We start from the raw sequence: 24,737 nt of genomic DNA, 5'->3' as shown, positions 1-24,737 counted from the left end.
GGCTCCCTCCAGGGGCAGGAGCTCCCCATGGTCTGGCTGCAGGGGCTGGGTGAGCTGGTGGGGGCTCTGCCGTGGCATGTGAAGAAGTTTGAGGTAAATAGTGGGGATTTTTAATTGTCTAATAGTTCTAGGGAAACTGTCTGCAGCTCAAGGTGGGGGGAGCAGCGTGAAAAGGGGTCAGGCTTAGGAAGTGTGTGCTCAGGTAGGAATGACCCGAATGGCTCTGTCGTGGGAGGGGGTGGCTGGGGAAGATGCTGCTCTCCTGGACTCGCATCCTCACACCCGGGTCAGACCTGGAGTCAGTGTGGAGAATGGCAGCTCCCAGCGCTGTGCCTGGTGGGGGGAGCCTGGAGATGGGGATGTGTGTGAACCCCCTGCCTCTCCCCAGCTCCAGCTGCTGGAGCTCTGCCAGAGCCACAGCCACGGTGTCACCGGGCTGGGCTTGTGGTGTCGGGGCTCCCACAGCTCTGCTGAGTACCTGCCAATAAAGATGTCTGTGTGAACAGCCTTGGCTTGTGTGGGCTTCATCCTCTGTCTGAGGCCTTGGTCTCTTTAACTCCTGCTGGATTTCCTTAAAATCCCTGAAGCAAGAAGGGTCTGGAGTGACTCAGTGACTGAGTTCCTGCTGCCTGCAGCCTGGGCTGCCTGCGGTGTGTGGACTCCAGCGGCCTCAAACAGCCTTCGCTCACCTGGTACCATGGGTGCTGCTTGTTTCCAGCCCCTGCTTGTCTGCCCGAGGAGCTCAGGACCCTGCGGGACATCTGAGGTCTCATCACCTCCACTGTGGCTTGGCCCGATGCTGCATGTTTCCCAGGCAGCGAGAGATGGACCTCTTGGAGAAGGGCTTCCCCAGTCCCAACTCTGAACAGTCTTGTGACCACAGCACGAGGTGCTGTTGCCATCTGCTGGCTTCTGGTACTCAGTTCCTGGTTGACAGGGCTTCATTTCTGGGTCTCCTGTGACAAGGAGACCTGTGGCACCCAAAGGGCTGTCCTGCTGCTGCCTTTTCCCCTCAGCTGCGAGGACTCGGTGTCGGGCTGGGGACCGGCTGCCTGGCGTGTGGCAGAGCTCCCTGGAGTGGAGCCTCCTCGCTGCTGGCACCGTCCTGCCACGGGGAAGGGCTGGCTGAGCTCAAAGCAGCTTTAGCACAAGCAGGCAGGCGTGCCTGCTGCCTGCCCAGGCCTGAGCGTGGGTCTTCATGGTGCTACACACCAGGCCTGGACATGGGCTTCACCCTCCCTGCCCCTGGGAGCTCAGAGGGGGCTCCAGCAGCCCCTTCTCCAGTTGTTTGGGGGAAAGTGTGGCTACAGCGGGGGCACCCTATGCCCAGCCAGCCCCTCTGGCACCGGCCAGGGCATGAGGGGCTGTGGAGCTGGTGCAGCTGCTGACAGCAGTGTGAAGAGGGGGTGAAGGCAACCTGCCTGGTCCCCAACAGAGCTGCCTCTGCCCTGGTACAGGTGAGTGAGGCTTCCCCTGCCCACTTGGGAGTTTCCTGCATCCCCCCAACCATAGTAGTAACGTCTCATGGATCCCTCCCCTCACTCTGGAGGCCCCGTTTTATGCTGCGCTGGGGCACCAAGAAAGGTTCTTCCCTCCCTGTGCATCCAGCCCAGCCTTCCCTTCAATCGACACCAAGAGAACACAAGCAAGATCTACGCAAAAGAATTTTTATTGGATACAAAAACATTCCAGTATATTGAAAAAAATGACATCATTGCTGATGGAGCTTGTCTGGGCTAAATCCCGAGACTTGCTGCTGTCTGCTCTGGTCCTGCCGCAGGCCTTCAGTTCCCTTCCCGTTACACTCAGGCTTTCTTGGCGGCTGCGTCCTCGGAGGCTGGTCCGGGCTGTGGGGCTGCAGGGCAGACCTGGATGGGCACGCTCCTCTCGGGGGCGGCCGGCAGGGCCAGCCGGGGGGCCTCGATGCGCAGCTGCCCCTCCTTGGACAGGGAGCACGTCAGCGCCTCGGCATCCACCTCCTCGGGCACGTCCCACTCCCGCTTCAGCACCTCGTACTTGTAGGAGAAGGAGCCCTTCTCATCCGTGCTCTGCGTCTCCTTCTGCCCCACCAGCACCACCTTCCTGCCCACCACCTTCACCGACAGCTGCTCGGGAGTGAAGTTCTTCACGTCCTGGCAGATGGAGAAGCCCTCCCCGGAGCCCTGGGCCAGGGTGGTGCTGGTGCTCGGGGCTCGCTCCATGGCGGTGGCTCCTTGGCTGGTCAGGAGCTGCTCGAAGCTGCTCATGAACTCCCGAGCTTTCTCCATCTCCTGCTGCAGCTCGGTGAAGATGGTCTCTGCGTGCGGCCAGAGGGTCCTCACTGTGCCCAGCCGGGTGGCAAGGGAGCTGGAGGCGAATGGTGCGAGGTGCATCCGGCAAAGCATCTCTTCTTCTGCTGCTGCTGTTGCTGCTGCTGTTGCTGCTGCTGTTGCTGCTGCTGCTGCTGCTTTCTCTCTGTTCTCTCCTCGGAGCGATCTGTCCCGCTGCTGCCGCCCGCGGCTTTTATTCCCCTTCCCGGGAGGAGTGGCCTCGTCCCGTACATCACGTCATCCCCCGGAGAAGAGCTCAGCTCTTTCCAGCCCGTTCCAGCGCATTCTTGTTACTCACCCGTGAGGCGAGGCACCGCTGACGTCGCGCCCAACATACCTTCGCCCTTAGTCCTGCAGCTCTGCTCCCCTGGCTTATAATTAGCAGCATCACCTCAGCCCCTGAGCGGGATGCCTGAGCCACCTCTGCCAAAAATCTGTGGCCTTTCTACTTCCCAGGCAGGGTACAGGGCTGGGCTCCTCTCCTCCCTGCCTTCCCCCCCGCTCGCCTGTGGCCCGTCCCCCCACATCTGTAAGGCAGGAGAGTCCCTCTGCCCCCCGCCCCATTTGCAGGACCCTCAGCTGCCCGGGGGGGGGGTCCCCCAGATGAGACCAAAAGCCACCCCAGGGGGTGCCGAGGGGGCTGGGACAGGATGGCAGGCGGCCCCTGGGGCGGGGGTGGGGGAGCATAGAAAGTGCGAGAGGCGTCTGGCAGCGGGTGACGTAGAGCACGTTGCTTTAGGGGTGGGACTGTCCCCGTGGTGGCTGAAGTGACACGCTCCTGGCACAGCATAACCTGCCCTCTGCCGAGCCCCCAGCGCGGGGGGCTACGGGGAGGGCTTTGGTCGCCCCCCCGGCCGGGTGTCCCGTGGGTGCTGCTGCATCACGGTGCCTCTGCAGAAACCCGAGCTCCCGGCGGTGACTGCAGGTCCCTATTTGCGGCGTGTGACTCGTCCCCAAAAGCAGGCGCTGCTATTTTGGCTGGCGGATAATCAGCCTCTCAAAAATAGGCGATGGCTCCAGGAGGGTGCGTGGGGAGAGAGCGTTCTGGAAGGGGCACACCCCTGGGAAGGGGAGGATAAAACCCGCCGCTCCCCAGCCCCAGCCCAGCACCGCTTCAGCCCCTGCACCCAGCGGAGCCGCAGAAGCGCCGGGAGCACACACACGCCGGGAGCACACACCAAGAGCACACACACGCCGGGAGCACACGCCGGGAGCACACAGAGATGCTTTGCCGCCTGCACTTCATGCCTCCCACCTCCAGCTCGCTCTTCCCGTGGCTGGGACCCGTCCGCACCCTCTGGCCAAATCCAGGCACCCTCTTTGCCGAGCTGGAGCGAGAGCTGCGGCTGGAGATGGAGAGGGCTCGGGAGTTCATGAGCAGCTTCGAGCAGTTCCTCACCAGCGGCAGCAGCCCCAGCCGGATCGGCATCACCGCTGAGCGAGCCCCGAGCACCAGCGTGGCCCTGACTCAGGGCTCCGGGGAGGGCTTCGCCGTCTGCCAGGACGTGAAGGACTTTGCGCCCGAGCAGCTGTCGGTGAAGGTGGTGGGCAGGAAGGTGGTGCTGGTGGGGCAGAAGGAGACGCAGAGCACGGATGAGAAGGGCTCCTTCTCCTACAAGTACGAGGTGCTGAAGCGGGAGTGGGACGTGCCCGAGGAGGTGGATGCCGAGGCGCTGACGTGCTCCCTGTCCAAGGAGGGGCAGCTGCGCATCGAGGCCCCCCGGCTGGCCCTGCCAGCCGCCCCCGAGAGGAATGTGCCCATCCAGATGGGGCCGGCAGTGGACCAGCCGGCAGCCAGCACTGACGACGGAGCCGAGCGGGCCAAGGCGTGACGGGGAGCAGTGGCAGGGCCGGGCTGAGCCTGGCTGTTGGGGCAGCTGCTGGCTGCAGAGCGGGAACTCACCAGGGTTTGTGTGACAGCCCGGCGGGGGGGTGTCTCTGCCCAAAACATGTAGCTTTTTTGATATTTAATAAATATTCCTGACTTTTATTTACGTGTTTGCTGGTCTTGCCTGGCCCTGGGCTTTGCAATTCTCCTGGCTGTGCCCACACAGCAGGTGGCATGTCCCTGCTGCCGTGTCCCTGGCACCTCTCCCCAGCCCTGCCGTGGCGGAGGAGGTTGTTCGAGGGGCTCCAGCTCACGCAGGGTGCTGAGCATCCCCGGGGGGACCCTGAGCACCCCCCTGGAGGACCCCGAGCATCCCCCCAGGAGGCCTTTGGGGTCCGACCCCCATTCTCGGGATGGTGCTGGGACACTCCCCTGTGGTAGCCACTGGGCCACCAGCCGTGCGGTGCCGGGCCAGCATCCCCCGTGCCGTGCCAGCATGCCCCCTACTATCCCCCCCCGCTCCCTCTATTGCTGGCACCTTCCAGGCGCTGCCCGCTCCTTCTCCGCCCAGCCTGCCGCCAAGCCACGCCCCTCAGCGGCCAAATGGGCGTGGTCTTCCCATAAATGGACGGACTGGGGGCGTGTTCCCATCGGGGTGGGCGGGCACACGTCCGAGCCGGGGCGGAGCCAGACTCCATATTAGGCGGAGGAGGCGGGGCGAGGCGACGTAACCACACACCCCCCGTGTTTACAGTTAGGAAGCGGGGCGCGGTAAGTGGGGGGGCGTGGCCTCGGCCCATATTTGGCGTAGTGGGCGTGGCCGCATTCCATATTTGGAGGAGGCTGCGCGGCGTGCCCTTACAGAGCCGAGCACCGCCGAACCGAGCCCGGTACCGGTTACCGGAGGCGGGGGGGGGGGGATCCGCCGGGGAGCGATGGCCCCACGCCTCCGGCACCTCCCCGGGAGGGGGTGTCGGGGCGGTCGGTCTCCATCGGGCCCAGACCCCGACTCTCTTCGGCCGGTTCACGCCGCCCGCAGCCCCGGGCGGGAGCTCCGCTCCCGCCCGGGGCTGCGGGCGGCGTGAACCGGCCCCGGGGGCACCGGATTCACCCCCCCCCCCCCCCGTGATGGACTACCGATCCCGGCGTGCCCGGCGCGCAGGCGCAGTTAGCGCGGAGCGCACGCCGGGCCCGGCATGGCGGAGCCGGAGGCCGCGCAGCCCGGGCGGCCCCCACCGGGCCCGGGAACGGCGACGGGGAGCGGTGGGGCTGGAAGCGGGGGTGGAGGGGGAACGGCGGCGGCGGCAGCAGGAGGAGGAGGAGGAGGAGGGTCTAGTGATCCGGCGCGGCCCGGGTTGAGCCAGCAGCAGCGGGCGAGCCAGCGCAAGGCGCAGGTGCGGGGGTTCCCCCGCGGCAAGAAGCTGGAGAAGCTGGGGGTCTTCTCCGCCTGCAAGGTGGGGTGCACCGGCACCGGAAGGGACCGGCGGAGGGGAGAGGTGTAGGAGGAAGGGGGGAAGGAGAGGGGTGCTGGGTGGTGGAGGGGGGGGGTGCAAGGATGTGCATGGGTGGGGGATGCAGGAGGAGGGTGCAGGATGCGGAGGAGGGGGCTGCAGGGACACGTGTGGCTGAGAGATGCAGGGGAGGGGTGCAAGGGATGCAGGAGGGGGGTGCTGGGCCATGCATGGGGTGCAGGAGGGGGTGCAAAGACATGCATGGGTGGGGGATGCAGGAGGGGGGTGCTGAGCTGTGCAGGGGGTGCAGAAGGAGGATGCAGGGCCGTGCAGGAGGGGGGTGTGGGATGTGCATGGCTGGGGGGTGCGGGAGGAGGGTGCTGAGCTGTGTATGGGAGATCCAAGGACATCCATGGGCAGGGGCTGCAGGATCCTGGGGCTGCACCACGGGGAAATGTGGGAGAGTGTTGGGGTGCTGGGTCATGCAGGGTGGGTGCTGAGGAGAGCTGGGAGCTGGGGTGGGTGGGACGGGTGGAGGAGGATTTGTTGTTGGGGGGGCTGTTTGGCTGGAGAAGGCGGCAGCCGTGGCACAAGGCAGTGACAGCCTCTCCTGTCCCTCCTCCCAGGCCAACGATGCCTGCAAGTGCAATGGCTGGAAGAACCCCAACCCTCCCACCGCCCCCCGCATGGACCTGCAGCAGCCAGTGACCAACCTGAGCGAGCCCTGCCGGAGCTGCAGCCATGCACTGGGTAACCCCCCTGCCCGAGACCCCCCTGGGGGGGGAAGAGCTGTGCTGACCCCCTGGTCTCACTGCGGCTCTCTCTCCGCTGCAGCGGACCATGTGTCCCACCTGGAGAACGTCTCAGAGGAGGAGATCAACCGGCTGCTGGGCATGGTGGTGGACGTGGAGAACCTCTTCATGTCAGTGCACAAGGAGGAGGACACGGACACCAAGCAGGTGTATTTCTACCTGTTCAAGGTGCGTCTGGGGCTGGGCACGTTGTGTGAGGTCCCTCAGCGTTGCCGGGGAGCTGGGGCTGCTCTCCTGGGAGCTGTGGGCTGGGGCTGTGACCTGTCCTGCCAGCCCAGCTGGAGGCCTGAAACGCCCACCCTGTGCTGGGGGCAACTGCTCTCCTGGCCCTGAGTTCCCCTGGGAGGGGGGGTTCCTCCCCCCATGCTCCGAAGTGGATGCTGGCACCTCCCTGGCTCCATGTGCCTGGTTCTTGGGACATCCATAACCGTGTCCCACGGTGTCCTCGCAGCTCCTGCGGAAGTGCATCCTGCAGATGAGCCAGCCTGTGGTCGAGGGGTCTCTGGGGAGCCCTCCCTTCGAGAAGCCAAACATCGAGCAGGTGAGGCGACTGCTAGGCTCACGCCTTGCACTGAGGACTTGTCCTGTTCTGCTGCTCTTGCACGGTCCCCTCCCTCTTTGGGGGGCAGCACCTGACGCCCTTCCACCGCCCCTTCCTCTCTCCAGGGAGTCCTGAACTTCGTGCAGTACAAGTTCAGCCACTTGCCGCCCAAGGAGCGACAGACCATGTACGAGCTCTCCAAGATGTTCCTGCTCTGCCTCAACTACTGGAAGCTGGAGACGCCATCCCAGTTCCGGCAGCGCTCGCAGAACGACGATGTGGCCACCTACAAGGTCAACTACACGAGGTGAGGGCGGGAGGGGGTCTGAGCCAGCCAGCTGGGGGTCTGCCCCCTCTCCTGCCCTGGTATGGGGCTGATCCTTGGCTCCCGGGGTCTTCACCTCTCTGAGGCGAGGAGAACAGGCGTCCAGTGGGAAGGCAGCTTCCAAATAATGTCAGCCGTGACACCCCCAGATGCCTCCTCCCCTCGTCCCTGCTCCCAGCAGTGTATTCCCAGGTGGGATGCGGATGCTCTGGGGTCGCTGGTCCCAGCCCCGTCACTGCAACGTGTTCCTGTCCCGTAGGTGGCTGTGCTACTGCCACGTGCCGCAGAGCTGCGACAGCCTCCCCCGCTACGAGACTACCCACGTCTTCGGGCGCAGCCTCCTCAAGTCCATCTTCACGGTCACCCGCCGGCAGCTGCTGGAGAAGTTCCGGGTGGAGAAGGACAAGCTGGTGCCGGAGAAGCGGACACTGATCCTCACCCACTTCCCCAAGTAGGTGCCCAATTCGGGGATGGCTGCTCCGTGGGGAGGCTCCCTCCCTGGGGACACTCCTACACCGAGCGTGATGGCCTGCGCTCCCCACGGTGAGCGGAGCCGTGGGGCTGTGCGTGCCCTGATGTGCTGCTCCCTGCCAGGTTCCTGTCCATGCTGGAGGAGGAGATCTATGGCGAGAACTCTCCCATCTGGGAGGCCGATTTCACTGTGCCGGCCGCGGAGGGTGCCCAGCTGGTGTCTCGCCCAGGTATCTTGGGGGGCAGCTCCCCCAGCTCAGGGGCTGTAGGATAAAGGACTGAGGTGTGGGTGAGCCGGTGGCGGTGGCTGGGCTGCCACAGCCTGGCGAGCTGCTTTCTGACAGCCATGGGCATCGCTGGTCTCTTCCAGCCGCCGTCAGCACCGTGGCTGTGCCCACCACTCCGCTCTTCAGCAAGAAGCTCAGCAACAGCAGCTCTGCCGTGAGCATGGACGCCAGCACCCCCGAGCCCCTGCCAGGTAGGGCCGGCGTGTGCCTGATGCTGGAGCTGGCATCTTCCTCGGCACCTCCCGGTGCTGGATGTGCCGCTCTGCTCCGCTCCCTCCCCAGGGGAGAAGCGGAAGCTGCCCGAGAGCCTGACGCTGGAGGATGCCAAGCGGATCCGCGTCATGGGAGACATCCCCATGGAGCTGGTGAACGAGGTCATGCTGACCATCACGGATCCCGCTGCCATGCTGGGCCCCGAGGTATGGGGTGGGGGGCACTGAGGTGGCACCGGGGCTCTCCAGGGCTCACTGCTTTCCTGGTGTGCTTGCGACCTGGCTGGGCTGCCCCGTGGAGGGTGTGCGGGGGCCGGTGAAACCCCCTGCACCCCTCAGACCAGCCTGCTGTCGGCGAACGCGGCGCGGGACGAGACAGCCCGGCTGGAGGAGCGCCGCGGCATCATCGAGTTCCACGTCATCGGCAACTCGCTGTCGCAGAAGTCCAACAAGAAGATCCTGATGTGGCTGGTGGGGCTGCAGAACGTCTTCTCCCACCAGCTGCCCCGTATGCCCAAGGAGTACATCACTCGCCTCGTCTTCGACCCGTGCGTGGCTGGGGGGCACGGGGGGGGCCGGTGTGGGGGGCTGCCCTCTCACCCTCGGCCGTGCTGCCCGCAGGAAGCACAAGACCCTGGCACTGATCAAGGACGGCCGAGTGATCGGGGGGATCTGCTTCCGCATGTTTCCCACCCAGGGCTTCACGGAGATAGTCTTCTGCGCCGTCACGTCCAACGAGCAAGTGAAGGTGGGAGTGGGGGGGCAGGCGGGGGGCACGGCTCGGCATGAGGGTCCCTGGCACCCCAGAGTCGGGGCTGCAGGGTGGGGAGGAGCGAGGCAGTGGGGGGCAGGATGGTCTCACTGTAGCTGGGACAGCAAGGGGTGTCCCAGCCCCTGGGGTAGCCAGGCCTGCTCAGAACTAGCCAGCCTTCCAGCTGCCTGTGTCCATGGGTGGGGGGGGGGGCCGTGTGTCCTGTCTGACTTGGGCTGCCTGGGGGGGCTTCTTGTCTCATGGTGGCTCCCCCAGGGCTACGGAACACACCTGATGAACCACCTGAAGGAGTACCACATCAAGCACAACATCCTCTACTTCCTCACCTACGCGGATGAGTATGCCATAGGCTACTTCAAGAAGCAGGTGGGCTCCTTGCCCCGGGGCGGCTCCCCTCGGCCCCCCCACCCACCAGTTCCCCCCCACACACACCCACCCCCTCCCTCCTAGGGCTTTTCCAAGGACATCAAGGTCCCCAAGAGCCGCTATCTGGGCTACATCAAGGACTATGAGGGGGCGACCCTGATGGAGTGTGAGCTGAACCCCCGCATCCCCTACACCGAGCTCTCCCACATCATCAAGAAGCAGAAGGAGGTACGTCCTGTGTGCTGAGGGGGGGCTCTGCCCCTGAAGGCTAGGGAGAGGGGTGGGATATCCCTTGGGGATGTCCCTTGAATCTCCCCTGGGAGCAGGCTGGTGGAGCAGGGAGGGGACACTGGTGGCCAGGGCTGGCTCCGGACCCCCGCGGGGTCCTGTCAGTCACAGTTTGTGTCCCTGGAGCATCCCTGCTCACCTCCCCCCTTCCTGCTGCAGATCATCAAGAAGCTGATTGAACGGAAGCAGGCGCAGATCCGCAAGGTCTACCCCGGCCTGACCTGCTTCAAGGAGGGTGTGCGGCAGATCCCCATCGAGAGCGTCCCCGGCATCCGTGAGTGCTGCCGGTGGGGATGGGCTGCCTGGCAGGAGGGCTCCGTCCTCCCTCACCCGTGGCAATGGGGCAGTCGTGGGTGACATTTACCCTTCATTTCCAGGAGAAACAGGGTGGAAACCGCTGGGGAAGGAGAAGGGGTGAGTGCTGCTTGGGGGATGGCAGGTGTCGGGCTGCAAGGGCTCAGCTCGGGCTGCTCTGCACTCCTGCCAGTGGCCCAGAACTGGGCTGGGGAGGCGGGAGCACTGGGACAGGGAGCTGGCAGTTCTGGGATGGGGAGAGTCTGCCCGCCCTGGGCTGACGGGCTCTGGTTTTGTCCTGCAGAAAAGAGCTGAAGGACCCGGACCAGCTCTACAACACCCTCAAGAACCTCCTGGCCCAGATCAAGGTGTGGAAGGAGGGGAGGGGACCCTCTGCTCTGGGGTGCTTGTCCCCCTGACAGCCCTCGGAGCTGCCTCCCCTGGGCTCTGCCCTGGGGGGAGATGGAGTGACCCAGGTGCAGGGGGAGCTGGACCCCCGTGTGCGGGGGCTGCCTGTGCTCACTGCTGTAACCTGTCCTCCCCAGACCCACCCTAGCGCATGGCCCTTCATGGAGCCGGTGAAGAAGTCGGAGGCGCCGGATTACTATGAAATCATCCGCTTCCCCATCGGTAGGGGGGTGTGCCTGGGGCAGGATGGCAGAGGGAGGGCTGCAGACGCCCTCTCTGGGGCGTCCATGCTGGGGGGGGGGGGGCTATCGTGGCTGGGGGTTAGGGGAGCTGTGGGACAGTCCAGAAGAGAGGGACGAGTTGGGACCCTCGGTTGGTGTCCACCATCATGGCTGAGGGGTGCAGAGGCCTGGGGGGTCCTGATCCTTCCCTTCCCCCAGACCTGAAGACCATGACCGAGCGCCTGAAGAACCGCTACTACGTCACCAAGAAGCTCTTCATCGCCGACCTGCAGCGCATCATCACCAACTGCCGCGAGTACAACCCGCCCGACAGCGACTACTGCAAGTGTGCCAACACCCTGGAGAAGTTCTTCTACTTCAAGCTCAAGGAGGGGGGGCTCATCGACAAGTAGGGGAGCTGGCCTGCCCCTCCTTGGCCACTGCCTGCCCCCCCCCCCCACCCCAGGAGGGACAGGGCTGCCCGTGGAATTTGGCCCCGCTCCGTGGGCAGTGGCTGCTGGAGGGGTGTTTGCTGCTGAGCAGCCTGGGGGGAACTGAGCTGTCCCTCTGAGGGGGTAAGGGGAGCAGGGGCTGCCCGGTGCTTCTATCCCCGAGCTGCCTCTCCTGGGGGTGCGAGCAGTGGGGCTGGAGCTGCCTTATCGGGCTCTGCCTGGGGCAGCGGCAGCGCTGGGTTCCTGCCTCTCCCTGGGGGCCGGGAGCCCCCCAGCACCAGCACTTCCCTCCTCCCCAGGGCTGTGCCTTCTGCCCCAGCTCCGCGACAGGGCAGGGGCACACAAGTGCTTTGGTTTTCTGCTTCCGTCCATGCACGGGCAGCCCCTGCCCCTCTTCTTGAATGTACGGCGGGGCTCAGCCCTGCCTGCCCCGGGCTGCTCGTGGCCCAGGGTCCTGCTGCGAGGGGGTGCTCTGCCCCTGCACCCCTCAGCTCCTGCTGCCTCTATCGGCTCTTCCCCCCCTCCTGGGGACGGATCTGTCCCCAGCCCTGCCTCTGCCCTGGGCAGTCCCGGCTGTGCTGCCCGGCCAGGAGCAGTGAGGGCTGGGCTGCCCCAGCTGCTCCTCTGGCTCCCGGGGCAGGGGGGTGCCCGTTCCCCTGCTCTGCCCCAGCCTCTGGGGTCGGTTCCTGCTTCTCTCCCCCCTCCCTGATCCCTCCTTGCACCTCCCAGGCCCCTTTACCCCCCAGCACCTGCTTGGGTGCTGGGCTGGTGGGTGCCTGACCCCAGCACTGACTTGTCCCCCACCCTCGCTTGGTCGCCTGCTGCCTTGCCCCCGTGTTGCCATCGCTGTGTGGGTGCTAGTGATGCTCTGTGGCTCGCTGGCCTTGCCGGGGGGGATGACCAGCCCCATCCAGCCTTTTCCCGCCACCCATTCCACTTGACTGTTGTTTTGTTTGGGTTTTGTTTGGTTTTTTTATTAAATAAACGTCCTTGTGCAGATCCAGCTCCATCCTTGAGTCTGGCCCTAGGGCACGGCCAGCCTGGGGGGCTGGGGGAGTATTTTGGGGGTGGGAGGGACAGGAGCAGCCTGGGGTGGGGAGAGGATGCTGAGAACCCCTGGGCTGGGTGGGGGTGCATGGACTGGTTTGGATTGCACCAGGTTGAACTGGGGTGCACAGTGCTGCCCTAGGGGGGGTGGCCAGGGAGCAGGGGCCGGTTGGGGTGCGGGGGGGGGCTGTACCGGGGCGGCGGTGGCTGCGGGAGCTCCGCCAGCTTTTGCTTTCTCTTTCTGTCGGTGACCGGGGCTCCCTAGGGGGGGGTTCCCGACTGGCCGCGCAGCCGGCGGGGCCCCCCCTCGCTGGGGCTCCGGCAGGACGCGCCGCCCCCGGTTTCGTTTCCCGGCCCCAGCCCTGGGGAGCGGCGGTGCGGGATGGAGCTGCGGGGGTACCAGCGGGAGGCGGTGGCCCCGGCCCTGCGCGGCCGCAACAGCATCGTCTGGCTGCCCACGGGCGCCGGCAAGACCCGCGCCGCCGTCCACGTCTGCCGGCAGCACCTGGAGAGCCGGCGGGGCGGCAGGGTGGCCGTGCTGGTCAACAAGGTGCCCCCCGAACCCGCTCCCCTGCCCCGGGGGTAACGGGGTGCCAGCGCCTGCTGGCCACGGGCTGCCGGGCGGTGGTCCCGGGCTGGAGCTGAGCGGGGTCTGTGGGCGCAGGTGCACCTGGTGGACCAACACGCCAAGAAGGAGTTCCATGTGCTGCAGAAGGACTTCAGGGTGACAGCCATCAGCGGGGACAGCAGCCACAAGTCCTTCTTCGCCATCGTGGTGAAGAAGAGCGACGTCGTCATCTGCACGGCCCAGATCCTGCAGAACGCGCTGGCCAGTGGGGACGAGGACACGCACGTGGAGCTGACAGGTGGGTGTGGGACCCCCAGCGCTGCTCTCCCCACGGCCGGGCTGGGGTTGAACTGCCCTGGCCGAGCCCCCCCGCCGCGGCTCACCCCCGCTCCCCTCCCTCGCCCGGCGCAGATTTCTCGCTACTGGTAATCGATGAGTGCCACCACACGCACAAGGAAGCTGTCTACAACAAAATCATGCTGAATTATCTCCAGCGCAAGCTCAGTGGGCAGCAGGACCTGCCACAGATCCTGGGCCTGACCGCGTCCCCCGGCACCGGAGGGGCAACCTCCTTTGAGGGGGCTGTGGAGCACATCCTGCAGGTGGGTCCTGCACCCCATCCTGCACTGAGAGAGGGTGCAGCAGCCCCCCAGCTTCCCTTGGGGGGCAGCGGGGTGTCCCTTTGGGTGGGCGTTGATAACCCGGTGTGCCGGTGCTGGGCAGCTTGGTGGCTGGGGGGGACATCCCTGAACTCGCCGGGGTGCCACCGAGCACCACACGACGTGTCCCCCTGGGCTGCCTGGGCTCAGGGCTGGAAGCGGGGTCTCGCCCTCTCAGATCTGCGCCAACCTGGACACCGAGAAAATCATGTCGGCGCAGGAGGAGCTGCAGCACCTGCAGAGCCACATCCCCCAGCCCCGGAAGCAGTACGACCTGTGCCAGGAGAGAGTGCAGGTGAGGGGGGGGGGGCCGTGTCCCTCCATCCCGTAGCACAGGCCGATCCAAGGAATCGCTTGATCCAGTGTTTTGGTGCAGGGGGATCCTGCCACCCTCCGGGTCCTGCCCTGCAAACAGCCCCTCACGCTGGGCCGGGCACTCTGGGCTGCGCCTCCGAGGCTCTTCGGAGCAATGTCCCCAATTCCCTGGGTCCTGAGCCCCTCTCTTCTCCCAGGACCCCTTTGGGGAGCGGCTGAAGAAGGTGATGAGGCAGATCCATCAGTACATGGAGATGCCTGACCTGCCCCAGGACTTTGGCACACAGGTTTATGAGCAGCGCATCGTGGGGCTGGAGAAGAGAGGTGAGAAGGTGGCAGTGGGGGTGCGGCAGGGCAGAGCCGGCAGCCCCGGTGCCCGGTGGTGACCGCGGCGTGCCCCGTCCCTCCCCAGCGGCAGAGACGTTTTGTCGCAAGAGACGGGTGTGCGCCCTGCACCTGCGCAAGTACAACGACGCTTTGCTCATCAACGACACGGTGCGGATGATCGACGCCTTCCAGTGCCTCCTGCAGTTCTACGCCACTGAGCGGGACATGAAGGACCCCACCGAACGGTTCCTCACTGCCACGTTTGAGGGTAACGGAGGGTCCGGTGGGAGGTTGGTGCCAGCTGTGTTTGATGGGGGGGCAGAGAGCCCCTCTGACACCCCACTTGCCTGCGCAGAGAACAGGATGAGCCTGCAGGCGCTCACTGGGGACCGGCGCTACGAGAACCCCAGGCTGGGCAAGCTGGAGGAGATCCTGCGGGAGCACTTCCAGCCCCCGGGTGCTTCTCGTGGCATCGTCTTCACCAAGACCCGGCAGAGTGCTCACAGCCTGATCAGCTGGCTGCAGGACACGGCCACGCTCTGCGGGCAGCATGTCAGGGCTGCCGTCCTCACCGGCGCCGGCTACAGCAACCAGGCCAGGCACATGACGCAGGTGAGCGGAGGGTGGGAAGGAGCCGGAGCTGCCCCTCTCTGCACATTTTGTGGGTGCTGCCAGGGGCTCGGAGCCCTACACAGTTGCTGAAGTTTCATCCCCCTTTTCCCCTCCCAGAACGAGCAGCAGGACGTGATCAAGCTGTTCCGCGAGGGAGCCCTCAACCTGCTCTTCTCCACCAGCGTGGCCGAGGAGGGCCTGGATATCCCCGAGTGCAACATCGTGGTCCGTTACGGGCTGATGACCAACGAGATCGCCATGGTGCAGGTATCTGCCCAGGCTCCCTCCGGCCGATCTGCCCAGCCCCATGTGGGGGGCGCAGCCTGCCAGGATGCCCCAAAGCCATGGGGTGGGACACGGGGGCTCCTGCATCCCCTGTGCCTGGTAGCAGCTCCCTAGGGATGAGCCCAGCTTCTGGCAGAGCATCTCTGCAAGGCGCAGCAGGGTGTGGGGAGTGGGTCCATCCTCGCCAGGTGGTATGGAGAGGCAGGGGGTGGCCGCCATGTCCCTCCTCTGCTGACCACAGCGTTTGGCCCTTCCCCTGCAGGCCCGGGGCCGTGCCCGCGCCGAGAACAGCGTCTACTCGGTCCTGGCCAAAGCTAACAGCAGAGAGGTCTCCCGTGAGCTGCTCAACGAGAACCTGGTGGAGCTCATGGAGAGGGCGATCAGGGCAGTGCAGGCCATGCCCGAGCAGGAGTACCACCTCAAGGTGAGTGCTGGGCACTGCCCTGGGCACCGGCAGGGCCAGGCAGCTCCTGCCCCATCTGCTGCCTGGGGACAGCCCTCTGCGCCCTGGTTTTGGCTGCCTGCTCTCCCCTGGGGGCAGCACTGGTTCCTGGCAGGGGCAGCATCAGGTACATGGGGCATCCTGCCCTGCCCGTCCTGCTCAGCCCATCCTGCCGTGCGGCTCGTGCTCTCTCTCGTGCTTCTCCCCGTGGCCACGTGTCTTGCCGTCTCTGCTGTCTTTCTGTGCCCATTGCCCTGCGCTGACTCCCCTCCTCCCCGCTGTCCTGCCCCCCTTCCCCCCCACAGATCAGGGAGCTGCAGCGAGGCGCGGTGGCCAGCTGGCTGATGAAGGAGGCCAGGATCAGTGAGAGGCGGCAGCTGCACGACCCCGATGCCGTTTACCTCTACTGTGTCAACTGCCACACGGCGGTGTGCCGCGGCAGCGACCTCCGCACCGTGGAGGGCATGCACCACGTCAACGTCAACCCCAACTTTGGGTAGGAGCGGGAGGGGCGAGCGGGCAGAGCCAGGCATCACTTGCACCAGCTGCCACATTGTCCCCCCAGGATGGGCAGGGGGTGGCAGCAGCCTGATGCCAGCTCTTTCTTGGGGACACCGGTCCAGGGAGGTCGTGGGGGCTTTGTGGGACTGTGTGACTGTGTTAGCACCCCCCCTCTCCCCGTTTCTTTCTGTCCCCTGAACCATTGTCCTTAGAGTGTCTTTCGGCCCCTTTGTTTCAGGCTGTATTACAGAGTTTCCTCTGGAAAACTGCAGTTCCAGCGGACGTTCAAGGACTGGGAGCCCGGCTGCCGCATCGTCTGCAGTGACTGCAGCCAGGTGAGTGGCACACGGCAATGTCCCCAGTCCATGCTGGGGGGGTAGGAGGGGACCTGCCTTGTCCCCCAGCTCCTGGCTGAGGAACGGAGCCGTGTCTCCCTTCAGCGCATCCCCCTGTGACGTCGGTGCTGCGCACGTGGGACGTGGACACGGGCAGCTGTCTCCAAAGGGGGATATTCCCTGGGAGCAAGGAGCTGCCTCCGTCCCAGGTGTGCATGGTCCTGCAGCCCAGGGATGCTGTGACTGTCCCCTCCTTGCCCACACAGGACTGGGGGATGGAGATGATCTACCGGCAGGTGAAGCTGCCCATCCTCTGCATCAAAAACTTCGTGGTGGAGACGCCGGCTGAAAAGAGGAGGTACAAGAAGTGGAGTGCCGTGACATTCCCTATCAAGGAGTTTGACTACCTGGAGTACTGCTCCAGCACCTACAACCAGTCCTTCTAGTGCAGACCCTACTCAGAAGAGGACTATTCCCTGGGGACAGTGGGACCCTTCCCGTCTCCCTTGGCATGGGACCTTCCCTCCAGGCCCCTGCAGACAGAGAGCCAAGGCTCATTCCCCTTTTCCTCGCTGCCCTGAGCCGCTGCAGCACATCCCTCGCCAGAGCCCGTGACTGCGGGAGGAGGCTTTGCTGTGCCCACGCAGAAAGGATGGGACACGGGGATGGGAAAGCACCCGAACCCTTCCCTGCCCACTGGCAGCTGCTTCTCGTGCCACTGCCAGGCTCAGGGGGGTGGCTCCTTGGCCCGTTTGCCACCCTGCCAGGTGAACCAGCCATTTCACATGGGCCCAGGACACGAGGGGCGGCTGTTTCTCAGGCAGCCTCCCGTCTGCTTTGCGAGTTCAATGCTCCTCCATTAAAAAAATTTGTGCGTGCTGGGAAGGAGGAAAGTTTCCTTCATCGCCAGAGCTCGCTGTGCACAGGCAGGTTCGATGCGGGACAGCCCTCGCACCAGAGCTGGACCACCCCATCTCCTGCTGGAGAGCCAGATCCCACCGCACTGACAGCACAGGGGTCCCCAGGGGGGGACCTGTGAGTGCCTGGAGTCGCATGTGTGGCTGCTGCAGACCCCCCTGAGCGACCCATGTCACCCAAACCTTCCCCCGGCCCAGAACGAGCCTCGGCCCCTCCGTGTGGGCTCGGCCCCGCAGGTGCCGGGGGCTCGGGGGTCCCCGCGGCTGGGCCGGGATGCTGCGGCCGCGGGTCCCGCGTCCCCCCGCCGTGCTCTCCCGCCGACGGTCGCTAGAGGGAAGCCCCGGCCCGGCCGGCCGCGGGATGCGGGCGATGCCCGGGGAGCCGGGGCCCGTCCCGGGGGCGCCGCCGCCGGCGGGAGGATGCTCGGCCGGTGCCCGGCCGGTGGCGGGAAGGCTGCGGCGCTCGCACCCGCCGCTCCGTGCCTGCTCCTTTCCCGCGGGATCCGGTGCCAGCCCGGGCACCTTCCGCCCCGGTAAGCGACGCGGTTGCTCGGGGGGTGCCGGGTCGCTCCGGGCGCCCCGGGAGGTGTGGGGGCGGCGGGGGAGCGGGGGTGCCGCGCTCTGCCCCTGCTCCCGGCCCGGTCCTGCCCGGCACAGGACCTCCCGTTAAGGGCGAGGGGCGGCTTTTCCACCGGGTACTGATGGCTGCAGGTGCAGGCGGGGACACCGGGATGCCCCCCAGAACGATCTCTGCCCCAAACCCGGCTACTCCCTGGGCAGCCACCCCTGGGAATGCGGTAACCCAGTGCTGTGGCCACCAGGGCTCCTTGCCGTGGGCCGCTGCTGGTGGTTACCTGCAGCGAGGATGGGTGCCCGGAGGAAGCGTGGTGCTCCTGCCTGACTTTGAAGGCAGCAGGTTCTGCCGTAATGAGGCATAGCCCAGTTTCAGGTGGAGTTAGCCCCCGGGGAAACGTGAAATCAAGCTCTTGTTCATCAGAAACTGGGTAATGAGGCCATTTGCGTTATTTGTAGCTCTCTGTGGGCTGGGATGGCCTCTCCTACCTCTCCCCAGGCAGAATCCCTCCTGCAGGGACCTCAGATCGTTTTGCTAAACTCAAATTGCCCTGATTTGTGCTTGGAGAATCCAGGCTGTGAGTTAACCTGATGGGTGCCCGCAGTACTGGGTGGTACAATCCCTCACCAGCGTAGATGGATCTGGTTGTCCACTTTGGTTCCCTAAAAGCAGAATTTCTGCAACATTGATCCAAACGTGACCATTTCTGAGGAGGTACACCTGACCCCATGGGATGCAGGGCCAGGACAGCATTGCTCTGTGGGACTCTGTGGGTTTTGCAAATGGGTCTGCTTGTTCCTCCCGGTGCATCTCTGCTTTAACCCCGGCCCATCTGGCTTCTCTGTCCTGGGGGCTTGGTCACCTTGGGCCTGGCGGCAGGGAGCAGCTGAGCTGCAGCAATCGGTGCTGCGACCTTGGCCAGCATCCTTCAGAGCCAGCGTCCTTCAGAGTCAGCCTCGTGTGGCTGAGTCCCCAGGCTGCCTGTGGCCAGGCCAGCCCGTGTGAGGGCATGGGGATACACATTCCTGAGACCCCCGTTAATCCTCCTTGCCTATCCGGGCAGCCTCCTCTGAGTGTGCTGTCGCTACATCCCTCTGCCCAGGGCAGGGACAGTGGCTGCTCCCCTCTGATAAGCCATTCAGGTCACTCCCGCATCGATCGGGTCTGGAGTGTGCTGATAAACTGGCTTTGGAGCCACAGCGGCTCAGGGAGGCTCAAAGTCCATGCCTGACCTGGTCCAGGTGCCATGGGGCTGCCCGAGTGTGTCCCCAGCTCCAGCCCATTCCTGGCAGGCTCTCCCCATGCACTGGCACCGTGACTTTGCTTTGTACCACTCATCCTCGCTCTGTGGCTCAGACCCCTGGCCGGGGGGTCCCTCTGCTCCCACCCCGGCGCAGGGCCGGGCTCCCCCGAGGGGCCTGCCCCCTGCCCTGTGCCACCCCGCTCCCTCCTCCCTGCGGCACAGCGCGAGAGCCACAGAGATGCCCACCCCTCAGGCAGTGCCAGCCAGGCTTGTCTTGTGATTAAACCAGCCTGAAGCCCCACTTCATCACTCCAAGTGCCCTGTCAATAGCCGGGCATTAGAGAGGGCTGCTGGACTGGCTCTGGCACACGGACACATCTCCTGTCAATAACCTCTGGATTTAAGCCTGTGGCTCAGAGCATCTTTGCTTATCTCAGCTCCCTGGCTCCCCAAAGCACTTACGTTCCCAGCCATCAACACTCCCCGCCTGTAAGTGGAGACAGGCACCATTAGCCCCCGCAGCAAACAGCTGCTGCAGCAAGTTTTGCTGGCAAAACTGCGGGGAAGGTGTTTTCCAGCTGCTTTTTTGCAGGTGGGCTTCCCGCGGGCTGCCAGGCCGGGGCTGGGCGAGAGGACGGGCGCAGCCCCAGGAGCACCCATGTCCTCCTCCCCCAGCACCCCTCATGCCTCCGGCAGCCCCGTGTGCTCACAGACCTCTCCAGAGCGAGGGCAACGCAATGATTTATTTTTATACAGCCCATTTCATTTGTCATCAGTGCATCAGAAAGCGACAATTCACCTTTCAATGCACCAGCTGAAAAAAAAAAACCCGGCTCCACTCTGCTTGGCAGTGCCTCAGATTGGCCCTTTCCCGAGGCTGTGTGTTTAGCAGAGCCTTAGAGCTCAATCTGTTTAGCTTATCGAAAAGTAGCCTGAGATGTGACTTGATTACAGTGTGCAAGTTCCTTCCCAGGGAGAAAACCACCAGGTATTAAAGGGCTCTTTAACTTAGCTGAGAGAGGAATAATAAGAACTGAGGGCTTGGAGATAAAGTCAGACCAATTGAAACTCGAAATGAGGTGCGGGTCTGTGGGAAGGAGAGCGCAGAGCAGCTGGAGGAGGGTGCCTGGGTGCCTTTCCCAAAGCATGCCCTGGCTGGACTGCAGGTACCCAGGGACGGGGGTCCCGACCCCACACGGATGCGGCTTTGGGCAGCAGCAGGACGAGCCCAGTGGCATGGTGGATGAAGGGGGTGTGGGGGACTGAATTTTGCTTCCCAGGCACATCTGAAAGTCTTGCTGTCGCGTGGTGTCTCTGCCGGAGCCTGGGAGCACGTCAGCCCCTGAGGTGACCTTTCCCGGGACAGCTGGAGCCTCCCTTTCTATACCAGAGGAAATTCCAGCCTGGTGAAAACTGCTCATCGTGGAGGAACTCGATCCTGGAAACCAAAAGCCCTCTCTCCACGCGGCTCCTGCCTCCCCTCTGCTCTGCAGCCAGCAGGGCGAGGGAGCCCACAAAGCGCGCGGGAACATCCCCGTCTCGCTCTGCTCTGCCGTCCCCGCGACCAGCGGCTGCGCATCTCACGATTCCCTGCCAGGAGTTAATCTCGACCGTTAGCATGTCAGGTTGCCGGCGGATTAAACAAGGGGATTAGCATCAAACAATTTCCCTCCCGCCCCAAGTGGGGAGGCAGGAAATATAATCACTGTGGTTTTATTCTGCTTAGGCTAAAAAAGCTCCCTGGCCTGTGGCCAGGCGATGCCAGTGGCACAGGGAGGCACGTGTCCAGGGCACTGCAGGGGCATCACTGCCTCTGTGGCACATGGGTCCCCTCTGGCACCGCAATGGGGATGCCAAGACCAGGAGCTGCTCGTTCCGGGGGGGGTGGGGGATGTCCCTGCCGTGTAACTGCTGCAGCCTGTGCCCGGGTGGTGGATCAGCTGGATCAGACCAACCCATTGCTCAGCTGTGAGGGGTGAATGTCGTCAGGGGCAGCAATTCCCTTGGCAGGGTACAGCCTGCCCAGAGAAGCTGCCTCCAGCTCGGGGCTGGGCTTGGGGCAGGGGCTGCAGTGGGTCACTAAATGCCGCCCTGAGGAGGGGCACAAAAGCTGGGGCTGGAGAGGGGGCGGTCCCGGTGAACCCATGGAACTCGGTGAACCCATGGGCTGCTCCCTGGCAGCAGCGCAGGCGAGATGCGGCTCCTCTCCCTGCAGTTGCCTCCCTGTGCCCAAACTGCCTTGTCCCCTGCCGGAAGGAAGGCTGTCCTGCCCCTCCTGCCTTTCTGGGATCGCTGCTTTTAGAGAAGGTTGTGGGAACCTCCCTGCCCCAAGACCAGTCAATGGGCTGAAATTGGCCAAAAGGTCCTAGGCAGGCGTCGATGGACGGGCAGAAGCAGCCCCTCTGTGCCCACCTCGTTTCTCTAGGAAATGAGGCTAAAAATACTGTCCCAGGGCTGTGTGGTAAAAGACTGGGCAGATCTGCAGCTACTGGAAGCCCGAGTGATTCACAGCCCATAGCTTGTGTGATCCTGGCCCCACTGTCCCTTGGGCAGGGACGATTCCAGCACCTGGCACCCGGGGCCGAGGCCAGGGCACGTCTCCGTCGGGCAGGAGAGCGGGGAGGCTGCAGGTACCCCCTTCTCCAGCGCTGCCGGCGGGGTTCGCCTCTCTCTTCCTTGCTATTTTTGAGGTGAGTCTCTGCATTTGGCCTGTGCATCGGCAGGACGCGGGGAAGGGAGGGGATGTGAGGGAGGGGATGCAGCACGGTGGGGGTGAGACCCAGGGACGGCTCGGGGGGTGCCAGCACAGCCCAGGGCCCGGGGGGACCCGCGGCACAAGCTGCAGTACCAGAAAATTCCCAAACAAGATTTCATGCACTAAATCTCAGGGCTGCGATTCTGCTGAGACCCGGCTTTATAATTGGATCTGTCAGAAACCGTCACACTTAACGTGCAGCTGCCAACGTGCCGCGCGGTTCCTCGGCGCTCCCGGCCGGCGCCGGCTCTGCCCCTCTCCCTGCCCAGCCCTGGCACAGCCGTCTCCTGGGGTGCCCATCACCGTGGCAGAGCCGTGTCCTGGGGTGCCCATTGCTGGGAACGGGTGACGCGGGAGGGCTGCTCATCCCACTGATTCCTGGCACCGACCCCTCGGCATTCAACCGACCAGAATCCCAGTCTCCCGTCCCACGCCAGCGCTGCCGGCGGCAGTTGCGGGTTCCTGTGTAAGGATGCAGGGGTTTTTGCACCCAAGAGCCACGGACCACCCTGTCACCATTGGCCTGGAGGGTGCCCCCAGCCCATCACCCCTCACCCGCCACCGGCTGCTTCTCCTCCTGAGGCCACGGTTATTTTGGCAGATGGTTTTTGTTCGTTTGTTTGTTTCCCCACACAAGGAGGAGTGTGTCTGTCTGTTCTTCACCTGAGTAATCAAACCCTTTATCCAGTGTTTGATTAAAGGCCATGAAACATATTATCTTTGATTCTTTTTGCTTTATTTTTGTTCCCTTCATTTGTCCCTTGGAGATGAGGGTTGCTCTGGTACTTATTAGTCACAAAGCCCTAACCTCGCACTGCGTTCTTGCTATCTGAGAAATGAATTATTAATGGTGCATTAAACAGAGACTGGAAAGGGGCCCTGGGACACTGATAATCAGGAGCTAATTGAGGAAGAAATGAGATACCGCTCCCGTTGCAGAGCGAGGACTGTGCAGCGCTGCGATACCAAAGGTGACCCTGCTGCAACTCCTGGGCCGGATGCGCCAGGCTCTGCCCACCCAACCCTCGCCCATGGATCACACGTGCATGAGCTGCCCTGGACGCTTATTCCATGGTCAGGATGCTTATTCCATGGTCGGGATGCTCTGCCCTGGCTGGGATGCTTATTCCATGGTTGGGAATTCTGTGGCTGTTGGAGTCAGGGGATTAGCACAGCCCTTTTCCAGGCTGCCCATGAACCTGCAGAGAGCTCAGCCCAGCACCATGCCAACATGCCAGTCGAGGCCGGCAGAGCTGGGCTGTGGGGCGGCACAGGGAGGAGAGGATCCTTCCCGGGAGACCGGAGGACCCCCACGATTCTCAGCCCCCGGCACAGCAGGGATGGGAGATGAAATCCTGTGGTCTTGAGGCAGAGGCTGGCAGGGCAGAGCCATGCCCCAAGGCAGGAGGGCTCATACCCCAATGTGTCGTTTATTTATTTCCAAGCGTGTCACCCGGCATCAGCTCTGTCTCTGCTCCCTGCCTTGCTCTGGGGCTGCTGCAGGAGGCTGCCTGGCAGCTGGGGAGCAAACAGCAGCGTCAGCGAGCAAGAAGGTGTGTTAATAAAACATATAACAGCCCAGGCTGGGGGGGGCTGGCACAGACTGGGGGGGGGCTGGCACACGCTGGTGGAAGGCACCGGGCTGGGAGCACCCGGGGCTCAGGCAGGCAGCAAGAAGAAATCAGGCAAATGCATTTAGGGCCCTGGAAAGCTTCTGCATCCCGGATTTTCGATGGCATAAAGCAGCTCCGGGAGACCGGCCCTGAGAGCCCGACCACAGGGAGAAGGTTCCTTCCTTTGGGCTTCCTATTGGGTGCCCAGGGCAGAGCCGGGTGGGTGCCCGGGGTGGCACCTCTGCTCACGGCCGGCTGCTGGCAGGGGCTGCTCCCCATGTCCCCCGGCATGATGTCCCACCTCAGCGGGGGCTGCTTGGGATGCTGGATCCCACTCGGACCTTGGCTGAACTTCTGCACAAGTGACTGGGGGCTGACCGATTTCAGTCATCTTTTATTTATTCTCTTTTACTGCTTTTCTACACAGCTTTGAGCCACAGGCCTGTCAAATTTCTCCTCTTTCACCCTGGCTACGTTAAAGCATGAAAATGTCTCATTTTAAGCCCAAGCCAAATGGCAAATCTGTGCGAGCTGCAAAACTTTCTGCAGCAGCTGAGGCGAAACTGTGAAAGATGCTGTGGTGTGGATAACATCCCCTTCTTGCTGCTGGGGAAGCAAAAAGCTCTGAAATGGCCTCTCGCTACCAGGACGGAGGGCTCGGGCTGCAGGTGGGGACAGCTGGGGGGGAGGGATTGATCCTGGGACAACAGGATGTGATGGAAAACAGCATTTATTTTCTGTTATCATGTCTCTCAAGTAAACACATCTTCCGTGTTGCTAAAGAGGTTGGAGTTAATGCTAGAAGGTGTGGAACAAATCACAGCTTTTCTCTGTGCCTCTGTTCCCCTCCTGGAAAAGGGGGTCCTGGCAGCTCCCCTGCAGTGCGTGCAGGGGGGGCAGGAGCAGGCAGTGGGGCAGACAGGGCAGCTGAGCCCTCTCACCCAGGTGGGGCTGTTCAGCCTCCCCCTCCCCGGGGCAGAGGCTTTAAAGGCGGGTGGTGCCACGATGGAAAAGAGAGCTGGGTTTGTTGTGTGGGGAAGTGGCTCCAACTGTTGCTGGGATGGAGGTGGCCTCAATGATGCTTCCTGAGCCCCACGGCAGGAGAAGCCTTTGGGAACCGGTAGGTGTGCGCGGCTCCGGTGGCAGTGGGGGGCTGAGGGAGCAGCCGCCCCCCATCATGGAAGGAGGCTGGAGGAAGGTGGGGGGAAACCCCAGCCACGCACAGGTGGTGCCTCTGCTGCCCCGCACGTGGCCATCCTCATCCCGGCACAGCCCCAGTGCATCCCCCTCCCTCCCGTCTGAGAATGCTGGTGGCGATTTGGGTCTGAGACCCGAACCTGACTGTCCTGCTCTCCCCTGAGCACCAGTGGGCTCCGCTCCCCCACAGCGTCCGGCCGGGGCTCCCCGCTCCCACCCCGCTCCCACGTCACGCCAAAGCAGCCGTGGTTCATCCAGACTCCTCGCATAAATATTTATGCACTGATGCAATGCTCTTCTAAATATAAAG

The 24,737-nt window shown here is 63.9% G+C and overlaps 4 protein-coding genes across 4 annotated transcripts; 3 read left to right on the top strand and 1 right to left on the bottom strand.

Annotated features, from left to right (window-relative positions):
* Positions 1-1,658: 1,658 nt before the first annotated feature.
* Positions 1,659-2,471, bottom strand: LOC141474838 (heat shock protein beta-11-like). Its single transcript, XM_074162921.1, has one exon. The coding sequence runs from the start codon at positions 2,382-2,384 to the stop codon at positions 1,806-1,808; it is 579 nt and encodes a 192-aa protein (XP_074019022.1). The 5' UTR covers positions 2,385-2,471; the 3' UTR covers positions 1,659-1,805.
* Positions 2,472-3,319: 848 nt separating this feature from the next.
* On the top strand, positions 3,320-12,033 carry KAT2A (lysine acetyltransferase 2A). The gene is made up of 19 exons (XM_074162685.1): positions 3,320-3,333; positions 5,399-5,591; positions 6,215-6,338; positions 6,423-6,568; positions 6,852-6,941; positions 7,067-7,248; positions 7,526-7,717; positions 7,861-7,967; positions 8,108-8,215; positions 8,307-8,443; positions 8,576-8,784; positions 8,858-8,984; positions 9,264-9,374; positions 9,459-9,611; positions 9,822-9,936; positions 10,040-10,076; positions 10,261-10,324; positions 10,502-10,586; positions 10,805-12,033. The coding sequence occupies exons 1-19, from the start codon at positions 3,320-3,322 to the stop codon at positions 10,996-10,998; spliced, it is 2,388 nt and encodes a 795-aa protein (XP_074018786.1). The 3' UTR covers positions 10,999-12,033.
* Positions 3,526-4,292, top strand: LOC141474815 (heat shock protein 30C-like). Its single transcript, XM_074162894.1, has one exon. It carries the CDS (start codon positions 3,533-3,535, stop codon positions 4,139-4,141), a length of 609 nt encoding a protein of 202 aa, XP_074018995.1. The 5' UTR covers positions 3,526-3,532; the 3' UTR covers positions 4,142-4,292.
* A 421-nt stretch (positions 12,034-12,454) lies between the features above and the next one.
* DHX58 (DExH-box helicase 58) lies at positions 12,455-17,011 on the top strand. Its single transcript, XM_074162703.1, has 12 exons — positions 12,455-12,634; positions 12,749-12,950; positions 13,064-13,254; positions 13,490-13,606; positions 13,824-13,950; positions 14,039-14,221; positions 14,309-14,565; positions 14,683-14,832; positions 15,113-15,274; positions 15,598-15,788; positions 16,032-16,128; positions 16,395-17,011. The coding sequence occupies exons 1-12, from the start codon at positions 12,467-12,469 to the stop codon at positions 16,572-16,574; spliced, it is 2,025 nt and encodes a 674-aa protein (XP_074018804.1). The 5' UTR covers positions 12,455-12,466; the 3' UTR covers positions 16,575-17,011.
* Positions 17,012-24,737: the final 7,726 nt, after the last annotated feature.

This window comes from Numenius arquata, chromosome 23 (assembly GCF_964106895.1).
Source record: "Numenius arquata chromosome 23, bNumArq3.hap1.1, whole genome shotgun sequence".
NCBI classification, from domain to species: Eukaryota; Metazoa; Chordata; class Aves; order Charadriiformes; family Scolopacidae; genus Numenius; species Numenius arquata.
This window is presented reverse-complemented; position numbering and strand designations above follow the sequence as displayed.

Coding starts and splice junctions, on each gene's coding strand:
- LOC141474838 (XM_074162921.1), bottom strand. CDS start 2,384: ATGCTTTGCCGGATGCACCTCGCACCATTCGCCTCCAGCTCCCTTGCC.
- KAT2A (XM_074162685.1), top strand. Junction 9,937..10,039: donor CGAGAGCGTCCCCGGCATCC/GTGAGTGCTGCC, acceptor CTTCATTTCCAG/GAGAAACAGGGTGGAAACCG. Junction 10,077..10,260: donor CCGCTGGGGAAGGAGAAGGG/GTGAGTGCTGCT, acceptor TTTGTCCTGCAG/AAAAGAGCTGAAGGACCCGG.
- LOC141474815 (XM_074162894.1), top strand. CDS start 3,533: ATGCTTTGCCGCCTGCACTTCATGCCTCCCACCTCCAGCTCGCTCTTC.
- DHX58 (XM_074162703.1), top strand. CDS start 12,467: ATGGAGCTGCGGGGGTACCAGCGGGAGGCGGTGGCCCCGGCCCTGCGC. Junction 12,951..13,063: donor CACGCACGTGGAGCTGACAG/GTGGGTGTGGGA, acceptor CGCCCGGCGCAG/ATTTCTCGCTACTGGTAATC. Junction 13,951..14,038: donor CGTGGGGCTGGAGAAGAGAG/GTGAGAAGGTGG, acceptor GTCCCTCCCCAG/CGGCAGAGACGTTTTGTCGC.